The 22048-nt window shown below is 35.1% G+C and overlaps 1 protein-coding gene and 1 long non-coding RNA gene across 2 annotated transcripts in view; one reads left to right on the forward strand and one right to left on the reverse strand.

Annotated features, from left to right (window-relative positions):
• LOC139703269 (uncharacterized) overlaps positions 1 to 22048 on the forward strand; it is a 132503-nt gene that overhangs the window by 88895 nt on the left and 21560 nt on the right. The gene's annotated exons all lie outside the window — the stretch shown is intronic.
• LOC114083921 (zinc finger protein 721-like) overlaps positions 1 to 22048 on the reverse strand; it is a 114169-nt gene that overhangs the window by 12956 nt on the left and 79165 nt on the right. The window contains exon 2 of the mRNA XM_071606417.1: positions 18261 to 18387. Within this exon, the coding sequence (XP_071462518.1) occupies positions 18261 to 18387 (127 nt within the window). The remainder of the gene's footprint in view (positions 1 to 18260; positions 18388 to 22048) is intronic.

A 22048-nucleotide genomic window follows, 5' to 3' on the forward strand; every position in this document is an offset into this window, starting at 1 on the left:
AACTAAAAAATATGTTTTTAGTTTTATTGATTTTATTTTTTTAAATATACGACAGCAGAATGCATTACAATTCTTATTACACATATAGAGTATAATTTTTCATATCTTTGTATATAAAGTATGTCCACACCAATTCATGCCTTTATACATGTACTTTGTTGTTGTTTTTTTGCCTTACAATTCTTATTACACATATACAGCACAATTTTTCATATCTCTGTTTGTATATAAAGTGTGTTGACACCCAATTCGAGTCTTCATGCATGTACTTTGTTTTTTTTTTTTTTTTTTTTTTTTAAATTTTTTATTGTGGGTTGTTCAAAACATTACAAATTTCTTGACATATCATATTCCACACTTTGATTCAAGTGGGTTATGAACTCCCACCTTCACCCCATACACAGATTGCAGAATCACATCAGTTACTCATCCATTGATTTACAAATTGCCATACTAGTGTCTGTTGTGCTCCACTGCCTTTCCCATCCTCCACCCTCCCCCCTCCCCACCTCTCCCCTCCCCTCCCCTCCTCTCTCTCTACCTCCTCCACTGTATAACCCTGAGGGTCTCCTTCCATTACCATGCAATTTCCCTTCTCTCTCCCTTTCCCTCCCACCTCTCATCCCTGTTAAATGTTAATCTTCTTCTCCTGTTCTTCGTCCCTACACTGTTCTTAGTTACTCTCCTTATATCAAAGAAGACATTTGGCATTTGTTTTTTAGGGATTGGCTAGCTTCACTTAGCATAATCTGCTCTAATGCCATCCATTTCCCTGTAAATTCTATGATTTTGTCATTTTTTAATGCAGAGTAATACTCCATTGTGTATAAATGCCACATTTTTTTTATCCATTCGTCTATTGAAGGGCATCTAGGTTGGTTCCACAGTCTTGCTATTGTGAACTGTGCTGCTATGAACATCGATGTAGCAGTGTCCCTGTAGCATGCTCTTTTTAGGTCTTTAGGGAATAGACCAAGAAGGGGAATAGCTGGGTCAAATGGTGGCTCCATTCCCAGCTTTCCAAGAAATCTCCATACTGCTTTCCAAATTGGCTGCACCAATCTGCAGTCCCACCAGCAATGTACAAGTGTACCCTTTTCCCCACATCCTCGCCAGCACTTGTTGTTGTTTGACTTCCTAATGGCTGCCAATCTTACTGGAGTGAGATGGTATCTTAGGGTGGTTTTGATTTGCATTTCTCTGACAGCTAGAGATGTTGAGCATTTTTTCATGTACTTGTTGATTGACTGTATGTCCTCCTCTGAGAAGTGTCTGTTCAGGTCCTTGGCCCATTTGTTGATTGGGTTGTTTGTTTTCTTATTGTCTAATTTTTTGAGTTCTTTGTATACTCTGGATATTAGGGCTCTATCTGAAGTGTGAGGAGTAAAGATTTGTTCCCAGGGTGTAGGCTCCCTATTTACCTCTCTTATTGTTTCTTTTGCTGAGAAAAAACTTTTTAGTTTGAGTAAGTCCCATTTGTTGATTCTAGTTATTAACTTTTGTGCTATGGGTGTCCTATTGAGGAATTTGGAGCCCGACCCCACCGACTGTAGATCGTAGCCAACTTTTTCTTCTATCAGACAGCGCGTCTCTGATTTGATATCAAGCTCCTTGATCCATTTTGAATTCACTTTTGTGCATGGCGAGAGAAAGGGATTCAGTTTCATTTTGTTGCATATGGATTTCCAGTTTTCCCAGCACCATTTGTTGAAGATGCTATCCTTCCTCCATTGCATGCTTTTAGCCCCTTTATCAAATATAAGATAGTTGTAGTTTTGTGGATTGGTTTCTGTGTCCTCTATTCTGTACCATTGGTCCACCCGCCTGTTTTGGTACCAGTACCATGCTGTTTTTGTTACTATTGCTCTGTAGTATAGTTTGAAGTCTGGTATCGCTATACCGCCTGATTCACACTTCCTGCTTAGCATTGTTTTTGCTATTCTGGGTCTTTTATTTTTCCATATGAATTTCATGATTGCTTTCTCTATTTCTACAAGAAATGCCGTTGGGATTTTGATTGGCATTGCATTAAACCTATAGAGAACTTTTGGTAATATCGCCATTTTGATGATGTTAGTTCTGCCTATCCATGAACAGGGTATATTTTTCCATCTTCTAAGATCTTCTTCTATTTCTTTCTTTAGGGTTCTGTAGTTTTCATTGTATAAGTCTTTCACCTCTTTTGTTAGGTTGATTCCCAAGTATTTTATTTTTTTTGAAGATATTTTGAATGGAGTGGTTGTCCTCATTTCCAATTCAGAGGATTTGTCGCTGATATACAGGAATGCCTTTGATTTATGTGTGTTGATTTTATATCCTGCCACTTTGCTGAATTCATTTATTAGCTCTAATAGTTTCTTTGTAGAGCCTTTTGGGTCTGCTAGGTATAGAATCATATCATCTGCAAATAGTGATAATTTAAGTTCTTCTTTTCCTATTTTTATGCCTTTAATTTCTTTCGTCTGTCTAATTGCTCTGGCCAGTGTTTCGAGAACTATGTTGAACAGAAGTGGAGAGAGAGGGCATCCCTGTCTAGTTCCAGATTTTAGAGGGAATGCCTTCAGTTTTTCTCCATTCAGAATGATGCTAGCCTGAGGCTTAGCATAGATTGCTTTTACAATATTGAGGTATGTTCCTGTTATCCCTAGTTTTTCTAGAGTTTTGAACATAAAGGGATGCTGTACTTTGTCAAATGCTTTTTCCGCATCTATCGAGATGATCATATGGTTCTTATTTTTAAGTCTATTGATGTGGTGAATAACATTTATTGATTTCCGTATATTGAACCAGCCTTGCATCCCAGGGATGAATCCTACTTGATCATGGTGTACAATTTTTTTGATATGTTTTTGTATCCGATTTGCCAGAATTTTATTGAGGATTTTTGCATCTAGGTTCATTAGAGATATTGGTCTGTAGTTTTCTTTCTTTGAAGTGTCTTTGTCTGGTTTAGGTATCAGGGTGATGTTGGCCTCATAGAATGAATTTGGAAGTTCTCCCTCCTTTTCTATTTCCTGAAGTAGCTTGAAAAGTATTGGTATTAGTTCTTCTTTAAAGGTTTTGTAAAATTCTGCTGTATACCCATCTGGACCCGGGCTTTTCTTTGTTGGTAGTCTTTTTATGGTTTCTTCTATTTCCTCAATTGATATTGGTCTGTTTAGGTTTTCTATATCCTCCTGACTCAATCTGGGCAGATCATATGACTTAAGAAATTTATCTATGCCTTCACTATCTTCTAATTTATTGGAGTATAAGGATTCAAAATAGTTTTTGATTATCTTCTGTATTTCTGAAGTGTCTGTTGTGATATTGCCTTTTTCATCCCGTATGCTAGTAATTTGAGTTCTCTCTCTTCTTCTCTTCGCTAGCATCGCTAAGGGTCTGTCGATTTTGTTTATTTTTTCAAAGAACCAACTTTTAGTTTTGTCAATTTTTTCAATTGTTTCTTTTGTTTCGATTTCATTAATTTCAGCTCTGATTTTAATTATTTCTTGCCTTCTACTTCTTTTGCTGTTGTTTTGCTCTTCATTTTCAAGGATTTTGAGATGAAGTATGAGATCATTTATTTGTTGGTTTTTTCTTTTTTTAAGGAATGAACTCCAAGCAATGAATTTTCCTCTTAGAACTGCTTTCAATGTGTCCCATAGATTCCGATATGTTGTGTCTGTGTTTTCATTTATCTCTAAGAATTTTTTGATTTCCTTCTTGATGTCTTCTATAACCCATTGATCATTCAGTAACCTATTGTTCATTCTCCAAGTGATGTATGCTTTTTCCTTCCTTCTTTTATCATTGATTTTCAGTTTCATTCCATTATGATCAGATAAGATGCATGGTATTATCTCTACTCCTTTATATTGTCTAAGAGTTGCCCTGTGACATAATATATGATCTATTTTTGAGAAGGATCCATGTGCTGCTGAGAAAAAAGTGTAACTGCTTGATGTTGGGTGGTATATTCTATATATGTCAATTAGGTCTAGGTTATTAATAGTGTTATTGAGTTCTATAGTTTCCTTATTCAACTTTTGTTTGGAAGATCTGTCCAGTGGCGAGAGAGGTGTGTTGAAGTCTCCCATGATTATGGTATGGTGGTCTATTAGACTCTTGAACTTGAGAAGAGTTTGTTTGACGAATGTAGCTGCACCATTGTTTGGGGCATAAATATTTATGATTGTTATGTCTTGTTGGTGTATGGTTCCCTTAAGCAGTATGTAGTGTCCCTCTTTATCCCTTTTGATTAACTTTGGCTTGAAATCTATTTTATTTGATATGAGTATGGACACTCCTGCTTGTTTCCGAAGTCCATATGAGTGATATGATTTTTCCCAACCTTTCACCTTCAGCCTATGTATGTCCTTTCCTATCAAATGCGTCTCCTGTAGGCAGCATATTGTTGGGTCTTGTTTTGTGATCCATTCTACTAGCCTGTGTCTCTTAATTGGTGAGTTTAAGCCATTAACATTTAGGGTTATTATTGAGATATGGGTTGTTCTTCCAGCCATATTTGTTTATTTCTGTTACTAAACATGTTTTGTTTTCCTCTTTGATTATCCCCCCCCCCCTTTACTGTCCTACCTCCCACTGTTGGTTTTCATTGTTATTTTCCATTTCCTCTTCCTGTAATGCTTTGGCGAGGATGTTTTGAAGAGATGGTTTTCTAGCTGCGAATTCTTTAAACTTTTGTTTATCGTGGAAGGTTTTAATTTCATCCTCCATCCTGAAGCTTAATTTCGCTGGATACACAATTCTTGGTTGGAACCCATTTTCTTTCAGTGTTTGAAATATGTTATTCCAGGATCGTCTAGCTTTCAGAGTCTGTGTTGACAGATCAGCTGTTATCCTGATTGGCTTACCCCTAAATGTAATCTGCTTCCTTTCTCTTGTAGCTTTTAAAATTCTCTCCTTATTCTGTATGTTGGGCATCTTCATTATAATGTGTCTAGGTGTGGATCTCTTATGATTTTGCACATTCGGCGTCCTGTAGGCTTCTAGGATTTGGGATTCTGTCTCATTCTTCAAGTCTGGGAAGTTTTCTTGTATTATTTCATTGAATAGACTTCTCATTCCTTTGGTTTGGAGCTCTGTACCTTCCTGTATCCCAATGACTCTTAAATTTGGTCTCTTAATGTTATCCCATATTTCTTGGATGTTCTGCTCATGGTTTCTTAACAGTCTTGCTGAGCTGTCTATGTTCTTTTCCAGTTGAAATACTTTGTCTTCATTGTCTGATGTTCTATCTTCTAAGTGTTCTACTCTGCTGGTAGTATTCTCCATTGAGTTTTTAAGTTGGTTTATTGCTTCCTGCATTTCTAGGATTTCTGTTTGTTTGTTTTTTATAACCTCTATCTCCCTGTATAGTTGATCCTTTGCTTCCTGGATTTGTTTGCGTAATTCGTTGTCGAAGTGATCTTTCATTGTCTGATTTTGCTGTTTAATGTCTTCCTTGATACTCCAGATCATCTGAAGCATGTATATCCTGAATTCTTTATCTGACATTCCATCTGCTGCAGCTGTTACCTCTTCTAAAGTTGCGTTGACCTGCATTGCTTGTGGTCCTTTCTTTCCTTGTCTTTTCATACTGCTTGCGTATCTTTCCTGCAGGTGCAGGCGGCGGCTCTGCTCTCTCCTTATTCCAATTGGGGTGTCGTGGCTACCACGCGGGCAGGTCACTGGGCCTGTTCTGGGAGCTGGCGGCGGCTCTGTTCTGCCCCTACTCCAATTGGGGTGACGAGTGTACCACGCCGGCAGGCCACTGGGTCTGATCCGCCGGTTGGTTGCAGGTTTGCCTACCCTGCAGGCGCGGGCGGCGGCTCTACTCTGCCCCTACTGCAAATGGGGTGACGTGTCTGTCGTACCGGCAGGCCACTGGGCCTGTCCCGCTGGTCGGTCGCAGATCTGCCCACCTTTCGGGCACGGGTGGAGGCTCTGCTCTGCCCCTACTCCAATTGGGGTGTCGTGACTACCCCGCCTGCAGGACACTGGGCCTGTTCCTGGCACGGGCGGCGACTCTGCTCTGCCACTACTCCAATTAGGGTGGTGTTTGTACCATGCCGGCAGGCTCCTGGGCCTGATCCGCAGGTCTGTTGTAGGTCTGCCTACCTTGGAGGCGCGGGCGGCGGATCTGCCCTGCCCCTCCTACCACGCCTGCGGACCCCTGGGCCTGATCTACAGGTTGATCACTGGTCTGCTCACCCTGCGGGCACGGGTGGCGGTTCTGCTCCGCCCCCGATTGGGGTCACGTGACCACCACACCGGCAGGGCCTGATCCGGGCGTGGGAGAAGGATCTGCTCTGCCCCTACTCCAGTTGGGGTGACGTGTGTACCACACTGGCAGGCCACTGGGCCTGACCCGCCAGGCTGTCACAGGTCTGTTTACCTTGCACGCTCATTCGTCACAGCGCGAACCGCGGCTCTGCCCTGCCCCTCCTACCACGCCCATGTACCACTGGGTCGCAGGTCTGCCCACCTTGCGGTTGCGGGTGGCGGCTCCGCTCCGCCCCCTCTCCAATTGGGGTCACGCGGTCACCACGCTGGCGAGCCGCTGGGCCTGCTCCGGGCGCTGGCGGCGGCCCGGCTCCTTCCCTCTGGCTCGACGACAAATTGAGGAGACTCGGGTGACTGTGCCTCACCCCCCCTACCAGGAGACCAACTGCTTATGTCACCACTGGTATTGATGAAGTTCCCTCCTCCGCCGCTTTCTGCAGACATCAGATCTCTGCCATGTTGGTATCCTATGCGAATGGCAGCATTTCGTTCCCCTTGCCGGGCAACCAAAGCACCGGGTGAGTATATATGGTTCTTGAGATTAAGCCCAAGGATACTGTACCACTAAGTTATGAAACAAGCCCTTTTAAACTTGTTAGTCACTAAATTGTTGTAACTTGTCCCAAACTTGAAACACTTGTATGGCTTCTAAATTAGCTGGGATTGACAGTATGCATCACTCTTGTCTATTTTTTAATAACATTCAAACTATTTACCAAAATGACTATAAAATCCATCATTGGCTGATTTTCAAATGGACAAACCAATTAAAAATAATACACCACACACACACACATAAATGAAAACAAGGCTTAACCAATGTAACAAACTAAAGCAGCAGGAATTAAACATTAGAAAACTGAGAGTTATGAATTACCTGAAGTATAGAAAATAAAAATTTAAAATAAGTTTAGTGAGCTAAACCAGAATACAGAAAATTGAACAAAAATCAGAGAAAAATTATTGATACAAGCAGAAATTTTATATTTCAAAAATATAAAATTTTATATTTAAAGAATTTTATACTTTAAGATCAAGGGTTAATGTGCACAGCTATAATCCCAGCAAGTTGGGAGACTGAGCCAGGAGCTTCATAAGTTTGAGGTAAGCCCCAAGTTCATGAAATCATGTCAAAAAAAAGGGTTTTTTTTTTTTTAAATAAACATGAGGTATAAACCCAAAATCAAAACCTAGGAAGTCCAATTATCTCCAATTGGTGGCGGGGGGGCATGAAAAGACTCAAAGCAGGTTTTCATCAAAGACTAAAAATTCACAAAGAGCTGGGCAGGGTGGTACATGCCTATGCAAAACCAATGATTTGGTAGATTGATGCAGGAGAATCACAAGTTCAAAGCCAGCCTCAGCAACTGATCAAGAACAACTAAGTGAGAACCTGACTAAACAATTAAAAAAAAAAAAAAAAGTTTTGGATATGTTGCTCAGTGGTTAAGTACCCCAGGGTTCAATCTCTAGTACCTCCATAAAATTCAAAAAGAGAAATACTTGAGGTCACAAAAAAAAAAAAAAGATGTAAAGCCTAGAAACGTATTTCTATATAATTATTATGCAATTCCTTAGGAAGATTTACAATACAGAATGGATTTCTGAATATATGTTCTTGGTTGGCATTTTTTTTCTTTTACCTGTTTGACAATATTTGATCTGTAAATAGCGAAGAAAAATAAACACTTTTAACATATATAAATGCCTCCAAAGAGCATCACCACTAGATCTGTCCTCTAAAACTACTAAAATAATCCATTATAATGAAAAATAAATCTGTACAGCAACACAAATTACATGAAATTTTAAAGTTCTCTTGGGGAAAAAACATCACTTTCAAAGACAAAACACTTAATCTGGCAATACAATTTGAAAGACAAAAGCATAAAAATCAATATAAACTTGTTAATGTATATGCAACATTAAAATAACTGTAAAATTATCAAAATTGTGAAAATATATGAACAAAACAAAATTTTATAATAAATCAAATTTAATTTATTACTAGCTCAAAATACAGTGTAAATTTAATGTAATTTTTAAAAATTATTTTTAGTGTTAACAGACCTTTATTTTATTCATTTATTTATATGCAGTGCTGAGAATTGAACCCAGTGCCTCACACATGTGAGGCAAGCACTCTAACACTGAGCCATAACCCCAGCCCCATAATGTAATCTTTATAAAATCTTATGTGAGTTACAAAACAAATAGCCATACAATATGCAAAGGGATATGGGAAAGAAATCAAAGCATGTCAGTCTGAAAATCAATGAACCACAAATTAACTGATTAAGAAAAGTAGAATAAACAATTATAAGAAATAAAGAAACTCTGAAAGGAGTAATTCTTCACTTTTAGAAATTTGTTAGATTGTACCTGCAGTATTATAAAACACCAATCAAATCACAAAACTTGACTAATAGAATTTAATCTAAAAAATACTATTGTATGTAGTGTATAAAATGCTTTAAGTGTAAGAACACAAATAAAATGCAAAAGAATATGAGAATATTGCATACAACATTAACCAAAAGAAAAGTGGAATAAGAAAATTACAATATGCAAAACATAGTTTGAAATAACAGTTACATGGGGCAAAACAGATTTTTAATAAAGAAACTGTGACAGGTAGACTAGAAAATTATATGACGATGAAAGTAGCTAGGTGCTCTAGCACACACCTGAAAACCCAGCAGCTAAGGAAGCTGCTTAAGGAAGCTCAAACCAGCCTCACCAACTTAGAAAGGCCCCAAGCAAGTTAGGGAAATCATGTCTCAAAATAAAATATAAAAAGGACCAGAGATTTGGAGCAGTGGTTCAGCACCCTTGGCCTCAATCCCCATTACCAAAGTACATTAATTAAACTTAAAAATGAAAACTTTTTTCCCCCTCCATTACTACAATAACAGTATGAACACTTGTAACTCACATCGTACTTCCCAAATATAGAAAGCAAATATTGAAAAAACTGGATAACAAAATAGGAAATAACATTGTAGTATGAAATAACATTGTAGTACTAGGAGATACAATGTCTAGCTTCCTGTAAAGTCAAACAAAACGGCAGTCACCAAACAGAAAAAAAAAAAAAAAAAAAAGAAAGACTCAGAAAAACTATTTTGAACAAATTACATTTACAAAAGTAATGTTCTCAATAGCAAATGAAATATTATACTGGATAGAACAACTCAGGTTATAAAAAGTTAATATATATGAAAATATTAACATTTCCTACATATTATGGAATAAAATTAAAATCAAAAGTGAAACAGGGACTGGGGTTGTAGCTCAGTGGTAGAGCACCCACCTTGCACCTGTGAGGCACTGGGTTAGATCCTCAGCACGACATAGAAATAAATATTGTGTCCAACTAAAACTAAAAAAATATTTTTAAAAAAGTGAAAGTGATGTTAGAAAATGCATAAATATTTCATAATTAGTTGATTTGGTCTTTTTCATGAATTGAAGGGCAAAATTAAAAGATATTTCTACTCCTCAAAGTTTTCTGGAAGTTCATGCAATATCTATTAAACTCCAAATGTTATTTTTCCCAAAAAGAGAAAAAAGATATTCTACAAATTGTTATGAATAACTCAAAAATATTCAAAACACAACCAAATTGGAACAATGTTCTGACTTAAAAAGCTACAATATTCAATAGTTAATACTGGCAATAAGACCACTAGGCATATAGAATTCTAAGTGAGTATGGTAGTAAACTCAAAGTTTATGGCAAATTAAGACACTTGCAATTGTTAAAATATTATTCAAAAGAGACATCACATCAAAGCAAACAAAATATTCCTTGAAATAAGTAAATAAGAAAATTTAAAATATATAAACTACAGAATATTTTTCAAGTCCAAAAAGGTAGGAAATTTTGTAAGAGCTATAATAAGGAAAACCATAAAGCAGACTTTGATAAAAGAAATAAGTCACTAGAAGCTACTGACGTGGATCTGGGGTTGTGGCTCAGTGATAGAGTGCTCACCAAGCATGCACGAGGCACAGGGTCCGGTCTTCAGCACCACATAAAAATGAAATAAAGATATTGTGTCCACTTAAAACAAAAAGTAAATAAATAATTTTTTAAAAGAAAAACACTGAACTGTTCTACTAGTATAAATAAGATAGCTAAACTTAACAAAATGGAGAATAGTATTTGAGATGGAGGAATATAAATAAACCTTGTTTTTATGAGATTTCATTTTTTTTGAGATGTAAAATTTCTAAAGACATATTATATAACAATTTGAACTAAATATATTTGAGATGTTGGAAATAGCAAGATTTATTTGTGGTTTTGATCACAATTAAAATTTCAAACACTATACAAAAGATAAAACATTTTCTTGTCTGCACAAAAAAAATGCCATTTTTTTCCTAAAAAGCAAGAATTGAAACCTAAGTTATTAAGGATAGACTTTAATTTGCAATCCTCCTGCATCAGAATTCCAAGTAGATGGAATTACATGAATTTTTATTATCTATATATTGATGAATTTGTTCTAATGTGTAGCATAAAGCATTTTAAAGGTAGCTTTCAAAATTTTGCAGTTTTGTTCCAATTTTGTTTGCACATTGGTGCAACCACTCTAGAAAGTAGTATAGAGATTCTGCAAAAAAAAAAAAAAAACTTGGAATGGAATTTAACCTGGTTATATCACTATGTGATATATATACAAAGGAGTTAAAAATCAGCTATCACATTGACACAGACACACCAATATTTATAGCAACACAATTCAAAATAGCTAAGCTACAGAGCCAACCTAGATGTCCAATGAAAGATGAATAAATGAAGAAACTGTAATATATATATATATATACATATATATAGAATGAAATATAAATTGGCCATAAAGAAGAATAATTTTGTGACATTTGCTTGTAAGTGGATGCATCTGGAGACCATCATCTACATTAAAGAGCCAATTAAAAAAAATAAAGATTGAATGTTCTCTGATATGTGCATGCTAACCCATAACAAGGGAGGGTGGGGAGGGGAAAAATAGAAGTTTATTGGATTAGACAAAGAATGAAAAAAGGAAGACAGAGGGCTGGGGATACAGCTCAGTTGGTAGAGTGCTTTTCTTGCATACACAAGGCCCTGAGTTCAATCCCATCCTGCATGCACACACACATACACACACACACAAAGTAGGATAGAAATAAAGGAGAATGAATCTGATTACATTCATATATACATATATAAATACAACATGGTGAATTTCAACATTGTGTACATCCACAAGATTGGTTTCCCAATTAGAATAAGATGTATTCCATGCTTGTATAAAGGATCAAATGGTTTTTACTTTTTTGCATAACTAAAAATAACAAATAAAAGGAATTATTGTGGGAGAGGTTTTCAAGATGGCAGAATAGAGAGGTTGTCTTCCTGGCTGCTCTGTGGTGGGAAAACAAAAAAGCAGACACACAGTTTTTCCAAGATGGGTTTAAAAAAAAAAGTGAGGAGTGACTTGGAGAGTTGGGGGTTGGATATTTTAAAAAATTAAAAAAAAAAAATCCCAGGCAACATAGCTGCTGCCACAGCCAGGCTTGAAACACCAGCCAGAGTTGTTCCACCATGAGCACAATGGAGGGATAAGGGAATTAAAGAAGCCTGTATGGATTCTTGGGAGACCCAAAGCATATCTGGAAACAGCATTTAGATATCAACGACATTGTCCAACAAACCTGAAAGATGTAGTATCCAATATCCTGCTGAGGAAGAGTAGCTACCATCCCTCCAAGAAGCATGCAGAGGACATCATAAGGAAACATTCTGCAGCCACAGCAAAGAGGCTAGCAGCAGACAGAACCAATGCCTAATAAATCCAAGTTTGGCCTGAAATACAGGCCCAATAAATAAACGCACACTGAATAACATATAGTGTTCTTACATGACCAGGACAAAATCAAACATGGAAAGAGGTAGTCTCTTAACAGACTACTGGTCATGTTCAGCCTCCAGACACCTCCCTCTCCAATCTGGCTCCTTACAATACTAGTGAGAGAGATGCTTCTGGTAAGGAATTTGGAAGAACAAGGGGGAAGAAATTGGAGTCTGAATCCAAGACCAGGAACTGTAGGGTCTCCATGTGAGGTATGGGACTCACAGTTGGCTCCCCAACACAAAAAGGGAATCCAAATGAAATCCTTGGGGTATAGTCTTTCAGCCTGGACCAGTAAGTCTTGGACTCTGGAAGTGTGCTTATTTAAAATCTCCAAAACAATGGGGTTCAGTGAAGAGTCTGGAGCCTACTTCAACCTAAACACTGCCTCCAGGAATTCTGACAATTATATTACCTCTTGCACTCCAGCAATCCAGAGGTTGGAGCATTATGCTCAAGACAACACTCCAGATCACTTCAAAAGGCAGAGATTCTGAAAGAAAAATAATAATAAAAAACAGTAGAAATCCTCAAAGTGAAGAAATCAATAAATCAAATAAAAACTCAATAGAAGAATCAGCAAAAGACTAGACCACTTGGAAGACATAAAATCAGGCAATGAGACAAAATACATAATCTTGTAAATGAAGCTAACTATGCAGAGAAGATGTTAAGAAACCATGATCAGAACATCCAAAACATATGGGATGACATGAAAAGCGGAAGTTTGGAGATTTATTGAAATAAATGAAAGAGCAGAGATCTAAACCAAAAGAATACACAAATTTTTCAATAAAATAATATCAGAAAATTTCCCAACCCTAAAGAATGAAATGGAAGATCATATAGAAGAGGTTTACAGGACACTAAATGCATATAATTAGAATAGGCCCATACCAAGACATTATAATGAAAATGACTTACAGAATAAGGATAGAATTTTAAGGGCTGGGAGAAAAAAATATCAGATTACATATGGAGTGGGGGGAAATTGGGATCTCAGTTGACTTCAAGCCAGACATCAAAGATAAGAGGTCCTAGGATATTAATACCACATTCTTAGGGGAAAAAATGGATTTCAATGAAGAATACTATATCCAGAAAAATTAAGCTTCAGATCAGATGATAAAATAAAAAACTTCCATGATAAACAAAAGTTAAAAAAAATTCACAACTCAAAAGCCTGCACTACACAACATTCTCAACAAAATATTCCATGAAGATAAAATGAAAAACAAACCAAAAATCAGCAATGGGAGGAATTATGCTACAGGAGTAATCAATCAAAGGAGAAATTATTTCAACTTAAAAACCAGAAATAAACCCAAGTGGCTGAGAATACATATCATATCTAAATCATAACCTTGAATGTAAGCGGACTAAAGTCATCAATTAAAAGACATACACTGGCAGAATGGATTAAAAATGAAGATCAAACGATATGCTGTCTCCAAGAGATTCCCCTCATAAGCAAAGACATCCACAGAATAAAAGCAAAGGGATGAAAAAGAATATATCACTCACATGGATTTCCTACACAGGCAGGAGTTTCTGTCCTCATAACAGATAAAGTTAACTTCAAGCCAAAATTAATCAGGAGAGACTAAGAAATACATCTCATACTGTATAAACAAATAATACATCGACAAGACATAACACTTGTTAATATTTATGGAGCATCTACACATACCAGACAAACCCTTCTCAATTTCAAGAATCAAATAGACCATAGCATAATAATACTGGGTAATTTTAGCAGACCTCTGTCACCAGAGGACATATCCTCCAAAGAATAATACAAAAAACTAAAAAGTACAATCAACAATTTAGATTTAAAAGAAATATATTGAGTATTTCATTCATTAACAAGTGATTACACTTTCTTCTTAGCAGCACATGGTTGCATCTCTAAAATAGACTGTGTAGATTTTTTTTCAATTTTTAGATTATCCATTTTATTTATAAGTGGTGCTTAACATTTTAAGCCAGTGCCTCACACATGCTAAACAAGCAATCTACCACTGAACAACAACCCCAACACCAAATAGAAGATATATTAGGCCACAAAAAATTCTATGAAAATTTAAAAAAAAATAGAGAATATACCCTGCATTCTAACAGATCATAATGGAAAAAACAATTAGAAATCAATGATAAAGTAAAACAAACAAACAAAACAAAACAAAACAAAAAACTGAAGCTAATCTAACATTGAACAACCAATGCAACCAATGCATAGCAGAAGAAATCAAGGGCAAAAAACAAGTTGATGACGATGTGGGGAAAAAGGCACACTCATGCATTGCTGGTGGGACTGCAAATTGGTGCAGCCAATACGGAATGCAGTATGGAGACTCCTTGGAAAACTGGGAATAGAACCAACATTTGACCAAGGTTTCCCACTCCTTGGTCTATATCCAAAGGACTTAAAAACAGCATACTACAGGGACACATCCATATCAATGTTTATAGCAGCAAGATTCACAATAGCTAAAGTGTGGAAATAACCTAGTTGTCTCTCGGTTGATGAATGGATAAAGAAAATGTAGTATATATACCAAATAAAATATTACTCAGCAATAAGAGAGAATAAAATCACAGCATTTGCAGATAAATGAATGGAGTTGGAGAATATAATGCTAAGTGAAGTTAGCCAATCCTAAAAAACAAATGCCAAATGTTTGCTCTAATTTAAGGATGCTAATTCATAATGCTGTGGTGGAGAGAGGATTAGATGAAGTCTAGATAGGGCAAAGAGGAGGGAAGGAAAGGGAGGGGCGTAGGGGTAGGAAAAACAGTGAAATGAGATAGACATCATTACCCTGAGTACATCTATGGAGACATGAATGATGTGACTCTCCTTTGTGTACAACCAGAGATATGAAATTTTGAGCTCTATACGTGTTATAGAATTGTAATGCATTCTGCTGTCATATAATAAATTAAAACAAAAAAATGTTCTGAAAAAATAAATAAAATAGATAAACACAGCCACACTAATTAAGAGAAAGAGAACAAGTCAAATTACTAAAATTTGTGATGAAAAAGGAAATATCATGATGGACACTACTGAAACACAGATGATAATCAGAAACTACTTTAAAAAATTATAATACAATAAAATATAAAATCTTGAAGAGGTCGACAAATTTTTAGAGACATATGACGGAACCAAACTGCATCAGGAGGACACATACAATTTAAACACATCAATTTCAACTAATAAGATAGAAGGTGCTATCAAAAAAAAAAAAAAAGCCAAGGACCAACTGGATTATCAGCCAACTTCTACAAACCAAGTGGATTCTAAGCCAAATTCTAGCAGAAATTCAAAGAATTAACACCAACAGTCCTCAAATCATTTCATGAAAACAAGAAAAAAGAGAACCGTCCAAACTCATCTCATGAAGCTCATCCTGATAACAAAAAGCAGACAAAGACACTTAAAGGAAAGAAAACTGCAGACCAATATTCTTGATGAACATAGATGAAAAACTTCTCAATAAAATCATGGCAAATCACAAACAAAAACATAATTAAAATAAGTGGAGTTCACTCCAGGGATGCAAGACTCGTTCAACATAAGAAATCAATAAGTATAATACATCACAACAATAAAATTAAAGACGAGAATCGTAATTATCTCAATTGATGCATAAAAAGCATTTCACAAAATATAGCATCAACATATGTTCAAAAAAAAGCTATGAATAGTAGTTATATACTTCAACATTATAAATGCTACATATGCTATACTCAAGGACAACATCATTCTAAATGGTGAAAAAAAATGAACGAATTCTCTTAAGAACTGGAACAAGACAAGGATGCCCTCTTTCACCACTTTTATTTAACATCATCCTTGAAAACCCTTCCAGAGAACTTAAGACAAAAGAAATAAATTAAATGGAAACTAACAGAAAAATAACTCAAACTATCACTATTTCCTAACAATACATTTCTATTTTCAAAAGACCCAAAAATTATCACTGGAAAATTTAGAACTAATAAATGAATTCAGCAAAGCAGCAGGATACAGAATCAACACCCACAAATCAAACATGTTCTTGTACATCACTGATGAATCACGTGAAATAGAAACTAGAAAAACTCCCACATTCACAAGAACCCTCAAATTAAAAAAAAAAGTGTGTGTGTGTATATATATATATATATATATATATATATATATATATATATATATATATATATATATTTGGGAATCAATCTAACAAAAGAGGTGAAAGACCCCTACAATTAAAACTACACAATACTAAAGAAAGAAATTGAAGAAGACCATGAAAGATGGAAAGATCTCCCATTCTCCCATGCTCTTGGAAAGGCAGAATTCACACTGTCAAAATGGCCATACCATTAAAAGCATTATAAAGATTTAACAAAATTCCTACTAAAATACCAATGACAGTCTTCATAGAAACAGAAAAAGCAATCATAAAATTTATTTCGAAAATTAAGAGGCTCAGAATAGCCAAAGCAGCCTTTAGAAAGATAAGTGAAGCAGGAGGCATCACAATACCAGAACTTAAATGATATTACATAGATATAGTAAAAAAACAGAATGCTGTTGCACCAAAACAAACATGTAGAAAAATGGTATAGAATAAAAGACACATAAACTCACAGAATTACAATTATCTCATATTAGAAAGAAAGCACTGAAAGCATTCATTGGAGAAAAGATAGCCTCTTCAACAACTGTGCTGCAAAAACTGGAAATCCATATGTAGCAAAATGAGATTAAACCCCTATCTCTCATCCTGCACAAAAATCAACTCAAAGTGGATCAAAGACTTAGGCAATAGAATTGAGGTCCATCACCTAATAGAAGAAAAAATAGCACCAAATCTTCACCATGTCAGGTTAGGAACTGATTTCCTTAACATGACTCCTAAACTGCAAGAAGTAAAATCAAGAATCAATAAATAGGATGGCACCAAACTAATAAGCTTCTTTACAGAAAAAAAAAAAAAAAAAAAAAAAAAAAAAAACAATGAGAACATGAATAGACAGACTACAAATTGGGAGCAATCTTTGCCACGTGTACTTCAGAATGAGCATTATCTTCAGGAAATATAAAGAATCAAACACTTAACACCAAAAGAACAAATAACCCAATCAATAAATGGAACTAAGAAATTTCACAGAAGAATTGCAATTGATCAACAAATATTTGAAAAAATGTTCAACATCTCCAGCAATTAGAGAAATGCAAATCAAAACTACACTTAGACTTCCTCTCACTTGTCAGAATAAAAACTATTAAGAGTACAAGCAACATGAATGTGGAAAAGATGTGGGGAGTAGGACTGCAAATTGGTGCAACCATTCTGGAATGCTGTGTGGAGATTCCTTAAAATAAAACTTGTAATGAAAACACAATTTGACCCAGTTATCCCACTCCTCAGTTTATACTCAAAGAACTTAAAATCGGCATTCTATAGTGATATAGCCACATCAATGTATATAGGAGCTCAATTCACAACAGCTCAATTATGGAACCAACCTAGGTGCTCTTCAACAGATGAATGGATAAAAAAAATGGTACATTTACACAGTGAAATATTACTCAGCCAAAAATAAGAGTGATATATGGCTTTGCTGGTAAAAGGATACAACTGGGAAACATTATGCTAAGTGAAATAAGCCAATCCCAAAGAACCAAAGGCCAAATATTTTCTCTAGAATGCAAATGCTAATTAATTCACATTAAGGGGGTAGCTAGGGAAAAACAAAGGTACTTTAGATTAGATGGAGGAGATTGAAGAAAGAGGAGAGGGTAAAGGTGTAGAAAGGATAGTAGAATGAATCAGTTGTATCCTAGGTGAATATATGATTACATGACTGCTGTAATTCTACATCAGGTACAAACAGAAGGATGAGAAGTTATACTCCATTTATGTATGATTTGTCAAAATGTGTTTTACTCTCATATAAAACTAATTAGAAAAAAATTTAAGTTTAAAAAAGAATAAATAAAACTAGGTTTTAGATGTAAAAAAAAATATTCTTCAAGTAAAGAAAATTAAATATTAATACTTATTTAGAAATCCCAAAGAAAGTTATCCTCACCCAGGAAGACCAGGTTTCTATAGTTCTCTAACATCACATCTCTGTATAAATTCTTCTGAGCAGGTTCCAGGCATTCCCATTCCTCTTCAGAGAAATCAATGGTCACATCCCTGAATGTCACTAGTTCCTGAAATAAGATAAATAATAAATAAGGAGACTAATTAATAAATAAGGAAAGTAAAGAACACACTGACCATATGATTATTCATAGTTTTTGTTAATTGACCTATTCAGTTTTATTTCTATTTTATCAACTAGTGCATTACCTTTGGCCTTATGAAAATCTCCACAAATCTGCAATCCTAAACAACATGCCCAATGAAAACATTCAAGGCCAATTCATACACAAAGCGCTTTCTTTAGATATTGTTTTGTAAAGTCCAATAAACTAGCCAATGAAGGTTCAGGAAGGATTACAATAGACTATATCTATAAAAAATACGACTTTTAAAAAATAAGTAAGCAAAACCAAAATGCCATTAGGTATTAGTTATTTATATGTATATGTGGGTTAAATTTAGCTTCTACCAAAGTGGAAACTATCCTGTCTACACATCCTGGGCTGTGCCTAAATTTTTCATATTATTTGCCTTGATCACAAATAGTACCTTGCCTTTTAAGAATTTATTGGCTTTTTAATAAATTGCAATGGCTGAAGCCAAAATTAAAAGTATATTAGCCATCAGTAAATTCAATGTCTCTCTCTTTTTTTAAATTTTTTACAAAGTGTTAGCCTTTCAGAAAAACATAAGAACACAGGGTAAAATTATTTCTTAGGGGACTTTTTATCCAATTAATCTGAAAATAGTCACTTCAAATTTTAATGCAGTAACAATCATACTGAAAAAAAATGCCTAGGCTTTTAATTAATAAATACCATTTTCAGTGCAAAAGATTTGCGGATGTATTTGTATTTCTTTCAAATTTTTAAAAAATCTCATTTCAGAACCAACACATAAGGTACAAAATAATTTTTATAGAACCTCATTTCCATGATCAACTTCATTCTTGTTTTCTGAAACACTTAAAATATTATCTGAGTATTCTTTTAGTTTAGAATTATAGTTTTTGTTTAGCTTACACACTGAAAATATGAGAAGTGTCTAAAAATATCGACAATTGGTGCACAAAAAGGAGGCAGTATATTAAGTCATTCTTTCACACTATAAATAGAACTAAGGTTAGTAAACACCAAATTTTATGTAGATAAGTAAACTTCTTTCTGAAAGATGACAGATATCAAACTAGTTTTACAACAGTTTAATGAGGGGCTTAGCACATGTATTATAAGCTTGATTTTTTTCTACAAAAACGTTTTGGGGGCTGGGGATGTGGCTCAAGCGGTAGCGGGCTAGCCTGACATGCGTGCGGCCGAGGTTCGATCCTCAGCACCACATACAAACAAAGATGTTGTGTCCGCCGAAAACTTTAAAAAAAAAAAATAAATAAATAAATATTAAAAAATTCTCTCTCTCTCTCTCTCTCTCTCTCTCTCTCTCTCTCTCTTAAAAAAACGTTCTGGCAGCATTTTGGGGAAATAATAAATTTACTGAGAATATAACAACATATTTCTAAAGGGGGCAAGAATACTGATTATTTTCCTTAGAAGTGAAATACTTGTCATAAAATGTATGACAGTCACTTTGTAGGATTGCGTACATTTTAAAAATACCGATTAATCTGCAGGGAATTCCACATAGGCACATTTAACAAAATTTTCTCCATCTGGTAAGGTTTTCGTATAGGTGACTCCTACCATTTCAATCATTTATTTTTTTTTTTCCTTTTTGCCTCTTTATTTTCTACTTCCTCTTCTATTCATCCTTCTCTCTTCCCATACTTGCATTTGCTGCTCCCTTTTCTCTCAAAGAAGAATCAGTTAGTTATCTGATAGTCCTCAAGGAGTTTTTTCCCCCTATTTGTTTTGCAGTTTTCTTTACCACTGTTTTGATACCAATGTTGTCAGTATTATAGGCAGTTATACCAACATTGATGACAGAATCCAATGCATGGTGTGTAACCTCTCCTGCATTGTGCTCATATTTGCATCTGACAATTTGTTTCAATAACAATGATATAAGAAACTTTTAGGTAGACCTAAGGGGAACATTCATTGAAGACTGTGAGTTTAAAATATATTATGGGATTTATAAATGTTATTAAAATAACAAGCAGCAATGTCAATCCTTTTTTACCATTTCAAATTTACACATATTACTCTTAAGAGTTTTTCACATATTGATTCATAACAACCAAAATAATCTGATAGTAATAATAGTATTTTTCTTTTATGACATTTTCTGAAATGTACACTAAATGGTACAACCTGATATTTACCAAAGTTTATTTGTCCTGTAATTCTGGGGGTGGGGTGGGGAGGATAAACATTAAGTTCAAAATAAATTAAAACAATTTTCAGAGCAAGAGTTATTATAAATAAGAAGAGTCATAGACACATGTTAAGAAGACATAATCAAGTCAATGAAATGATATTTATTTTATGGGCACATACATAAAATTGTAACTTTCTATACATAAAAATGGATAAATTTTCTTGTAAAATAATAAATTTGGTTTTTAAAAAAGTTATAAATCTATGGGGATTGAGCCTTTTTAAAAAGACACTATAGAGATAATCACATTTAAACATAAAAAATAAACAAGAATTACATTTGTGAGTCTTAAACATTCTTCAATTTCCCTTGTTATTTATAATTTGTTTTGAGATCTATTTCATAATTTTCAGACATTTCAATCATATGATTGTTGTTTCCTTAACTGAAAATTCATGGAACTTTTGTGGTTTGTGTCTGGGAACTGGAAGCAAAATAAAAAGAAAGCCTACAGGTTGCAGTCGGCTTCATGACCTCCAATAATAAAGCAAACACCTCTGGTAAACAACAGGCAGAACATTCATTGTCCAAAGAGAAGCACAAGAAAAAAGTTATAAAGAAGAGATTCTGTATCAAATATGATGGTTTCCAAAGGTTATTTAGAAAACTCTTGACAATGTTCTTAATGAAAACAAGAAAATGTTTATCTTTAAAGAGAAAATCTGAGAGGATTTGGGCCAAGCAAATAAGGCTAAATCTGTGCAAGAGCAGATTGGTATGAAGTCTCAATTGACATAGAAGGACATATCACTGCCGTGATACCAGTGGACAAGTCAAAATATAATAAAATGTAAAGCCCAATGTCAGTCTACTCATAAAAATACATTAGTTTTATGCAATTGTTTAGCTTTACATGTCTCTTATGCTCTAAAGTATATGTCAGTAGGCTTTCTTTAGCATTCTACAGAATGAATCTGCCCTAATTACTGCATCCTTTCAGGGCTAGCTAAGTTGTTAGGGACAAAGGATGTGCATTTCTCAAGTACTTAAAGACAATGGAACATCTAAACATAAAGTAAACAAAGCATGTTTCATTTCTTCAGCAATGTTCAGTGAGCCCAAAACATCCCCAACAGAAGTCTAGATTACCAAGATTTTTTATGCTCCTTTTTCAAAAAGAAAACTTTTTCAATCTTGCAGGTCATGCAGTCATGGCATGAATTTACAAAAGTGTAAGAATGGAAGGGAGGCTCTCAATATAGGAGATATATATGGGTATATATATATAATGTAGAGTTAAATTTGACTATTGTGAGAAGCAAAGGAAGTAAAGTAGGTAAATATGCTAAACACAGATGTGAAAGATAGAAAAGGAAGACTGCAAGTTCTAAACATGAAGTACTTTAGGAGGTAAATTTAATGCAGCCCCTGACCTGGGCCACACAACTGGAGACC

This window comes from Marmota flaviventris, chromosome X (genome assembly GCF_047511675.1).
Source record: "Marmota flaviventris isolate mMarFla1 chromosome X, mMarFla1.hap1, whole genome shotgun sequence".
NCBI classification, from domain to species: domain Eukaryota; kingdom Metazoa; phylum Chordata; class Mammalia; order Rodentia; family Sciuridae; genus Marmota; species Marmota flaviventris.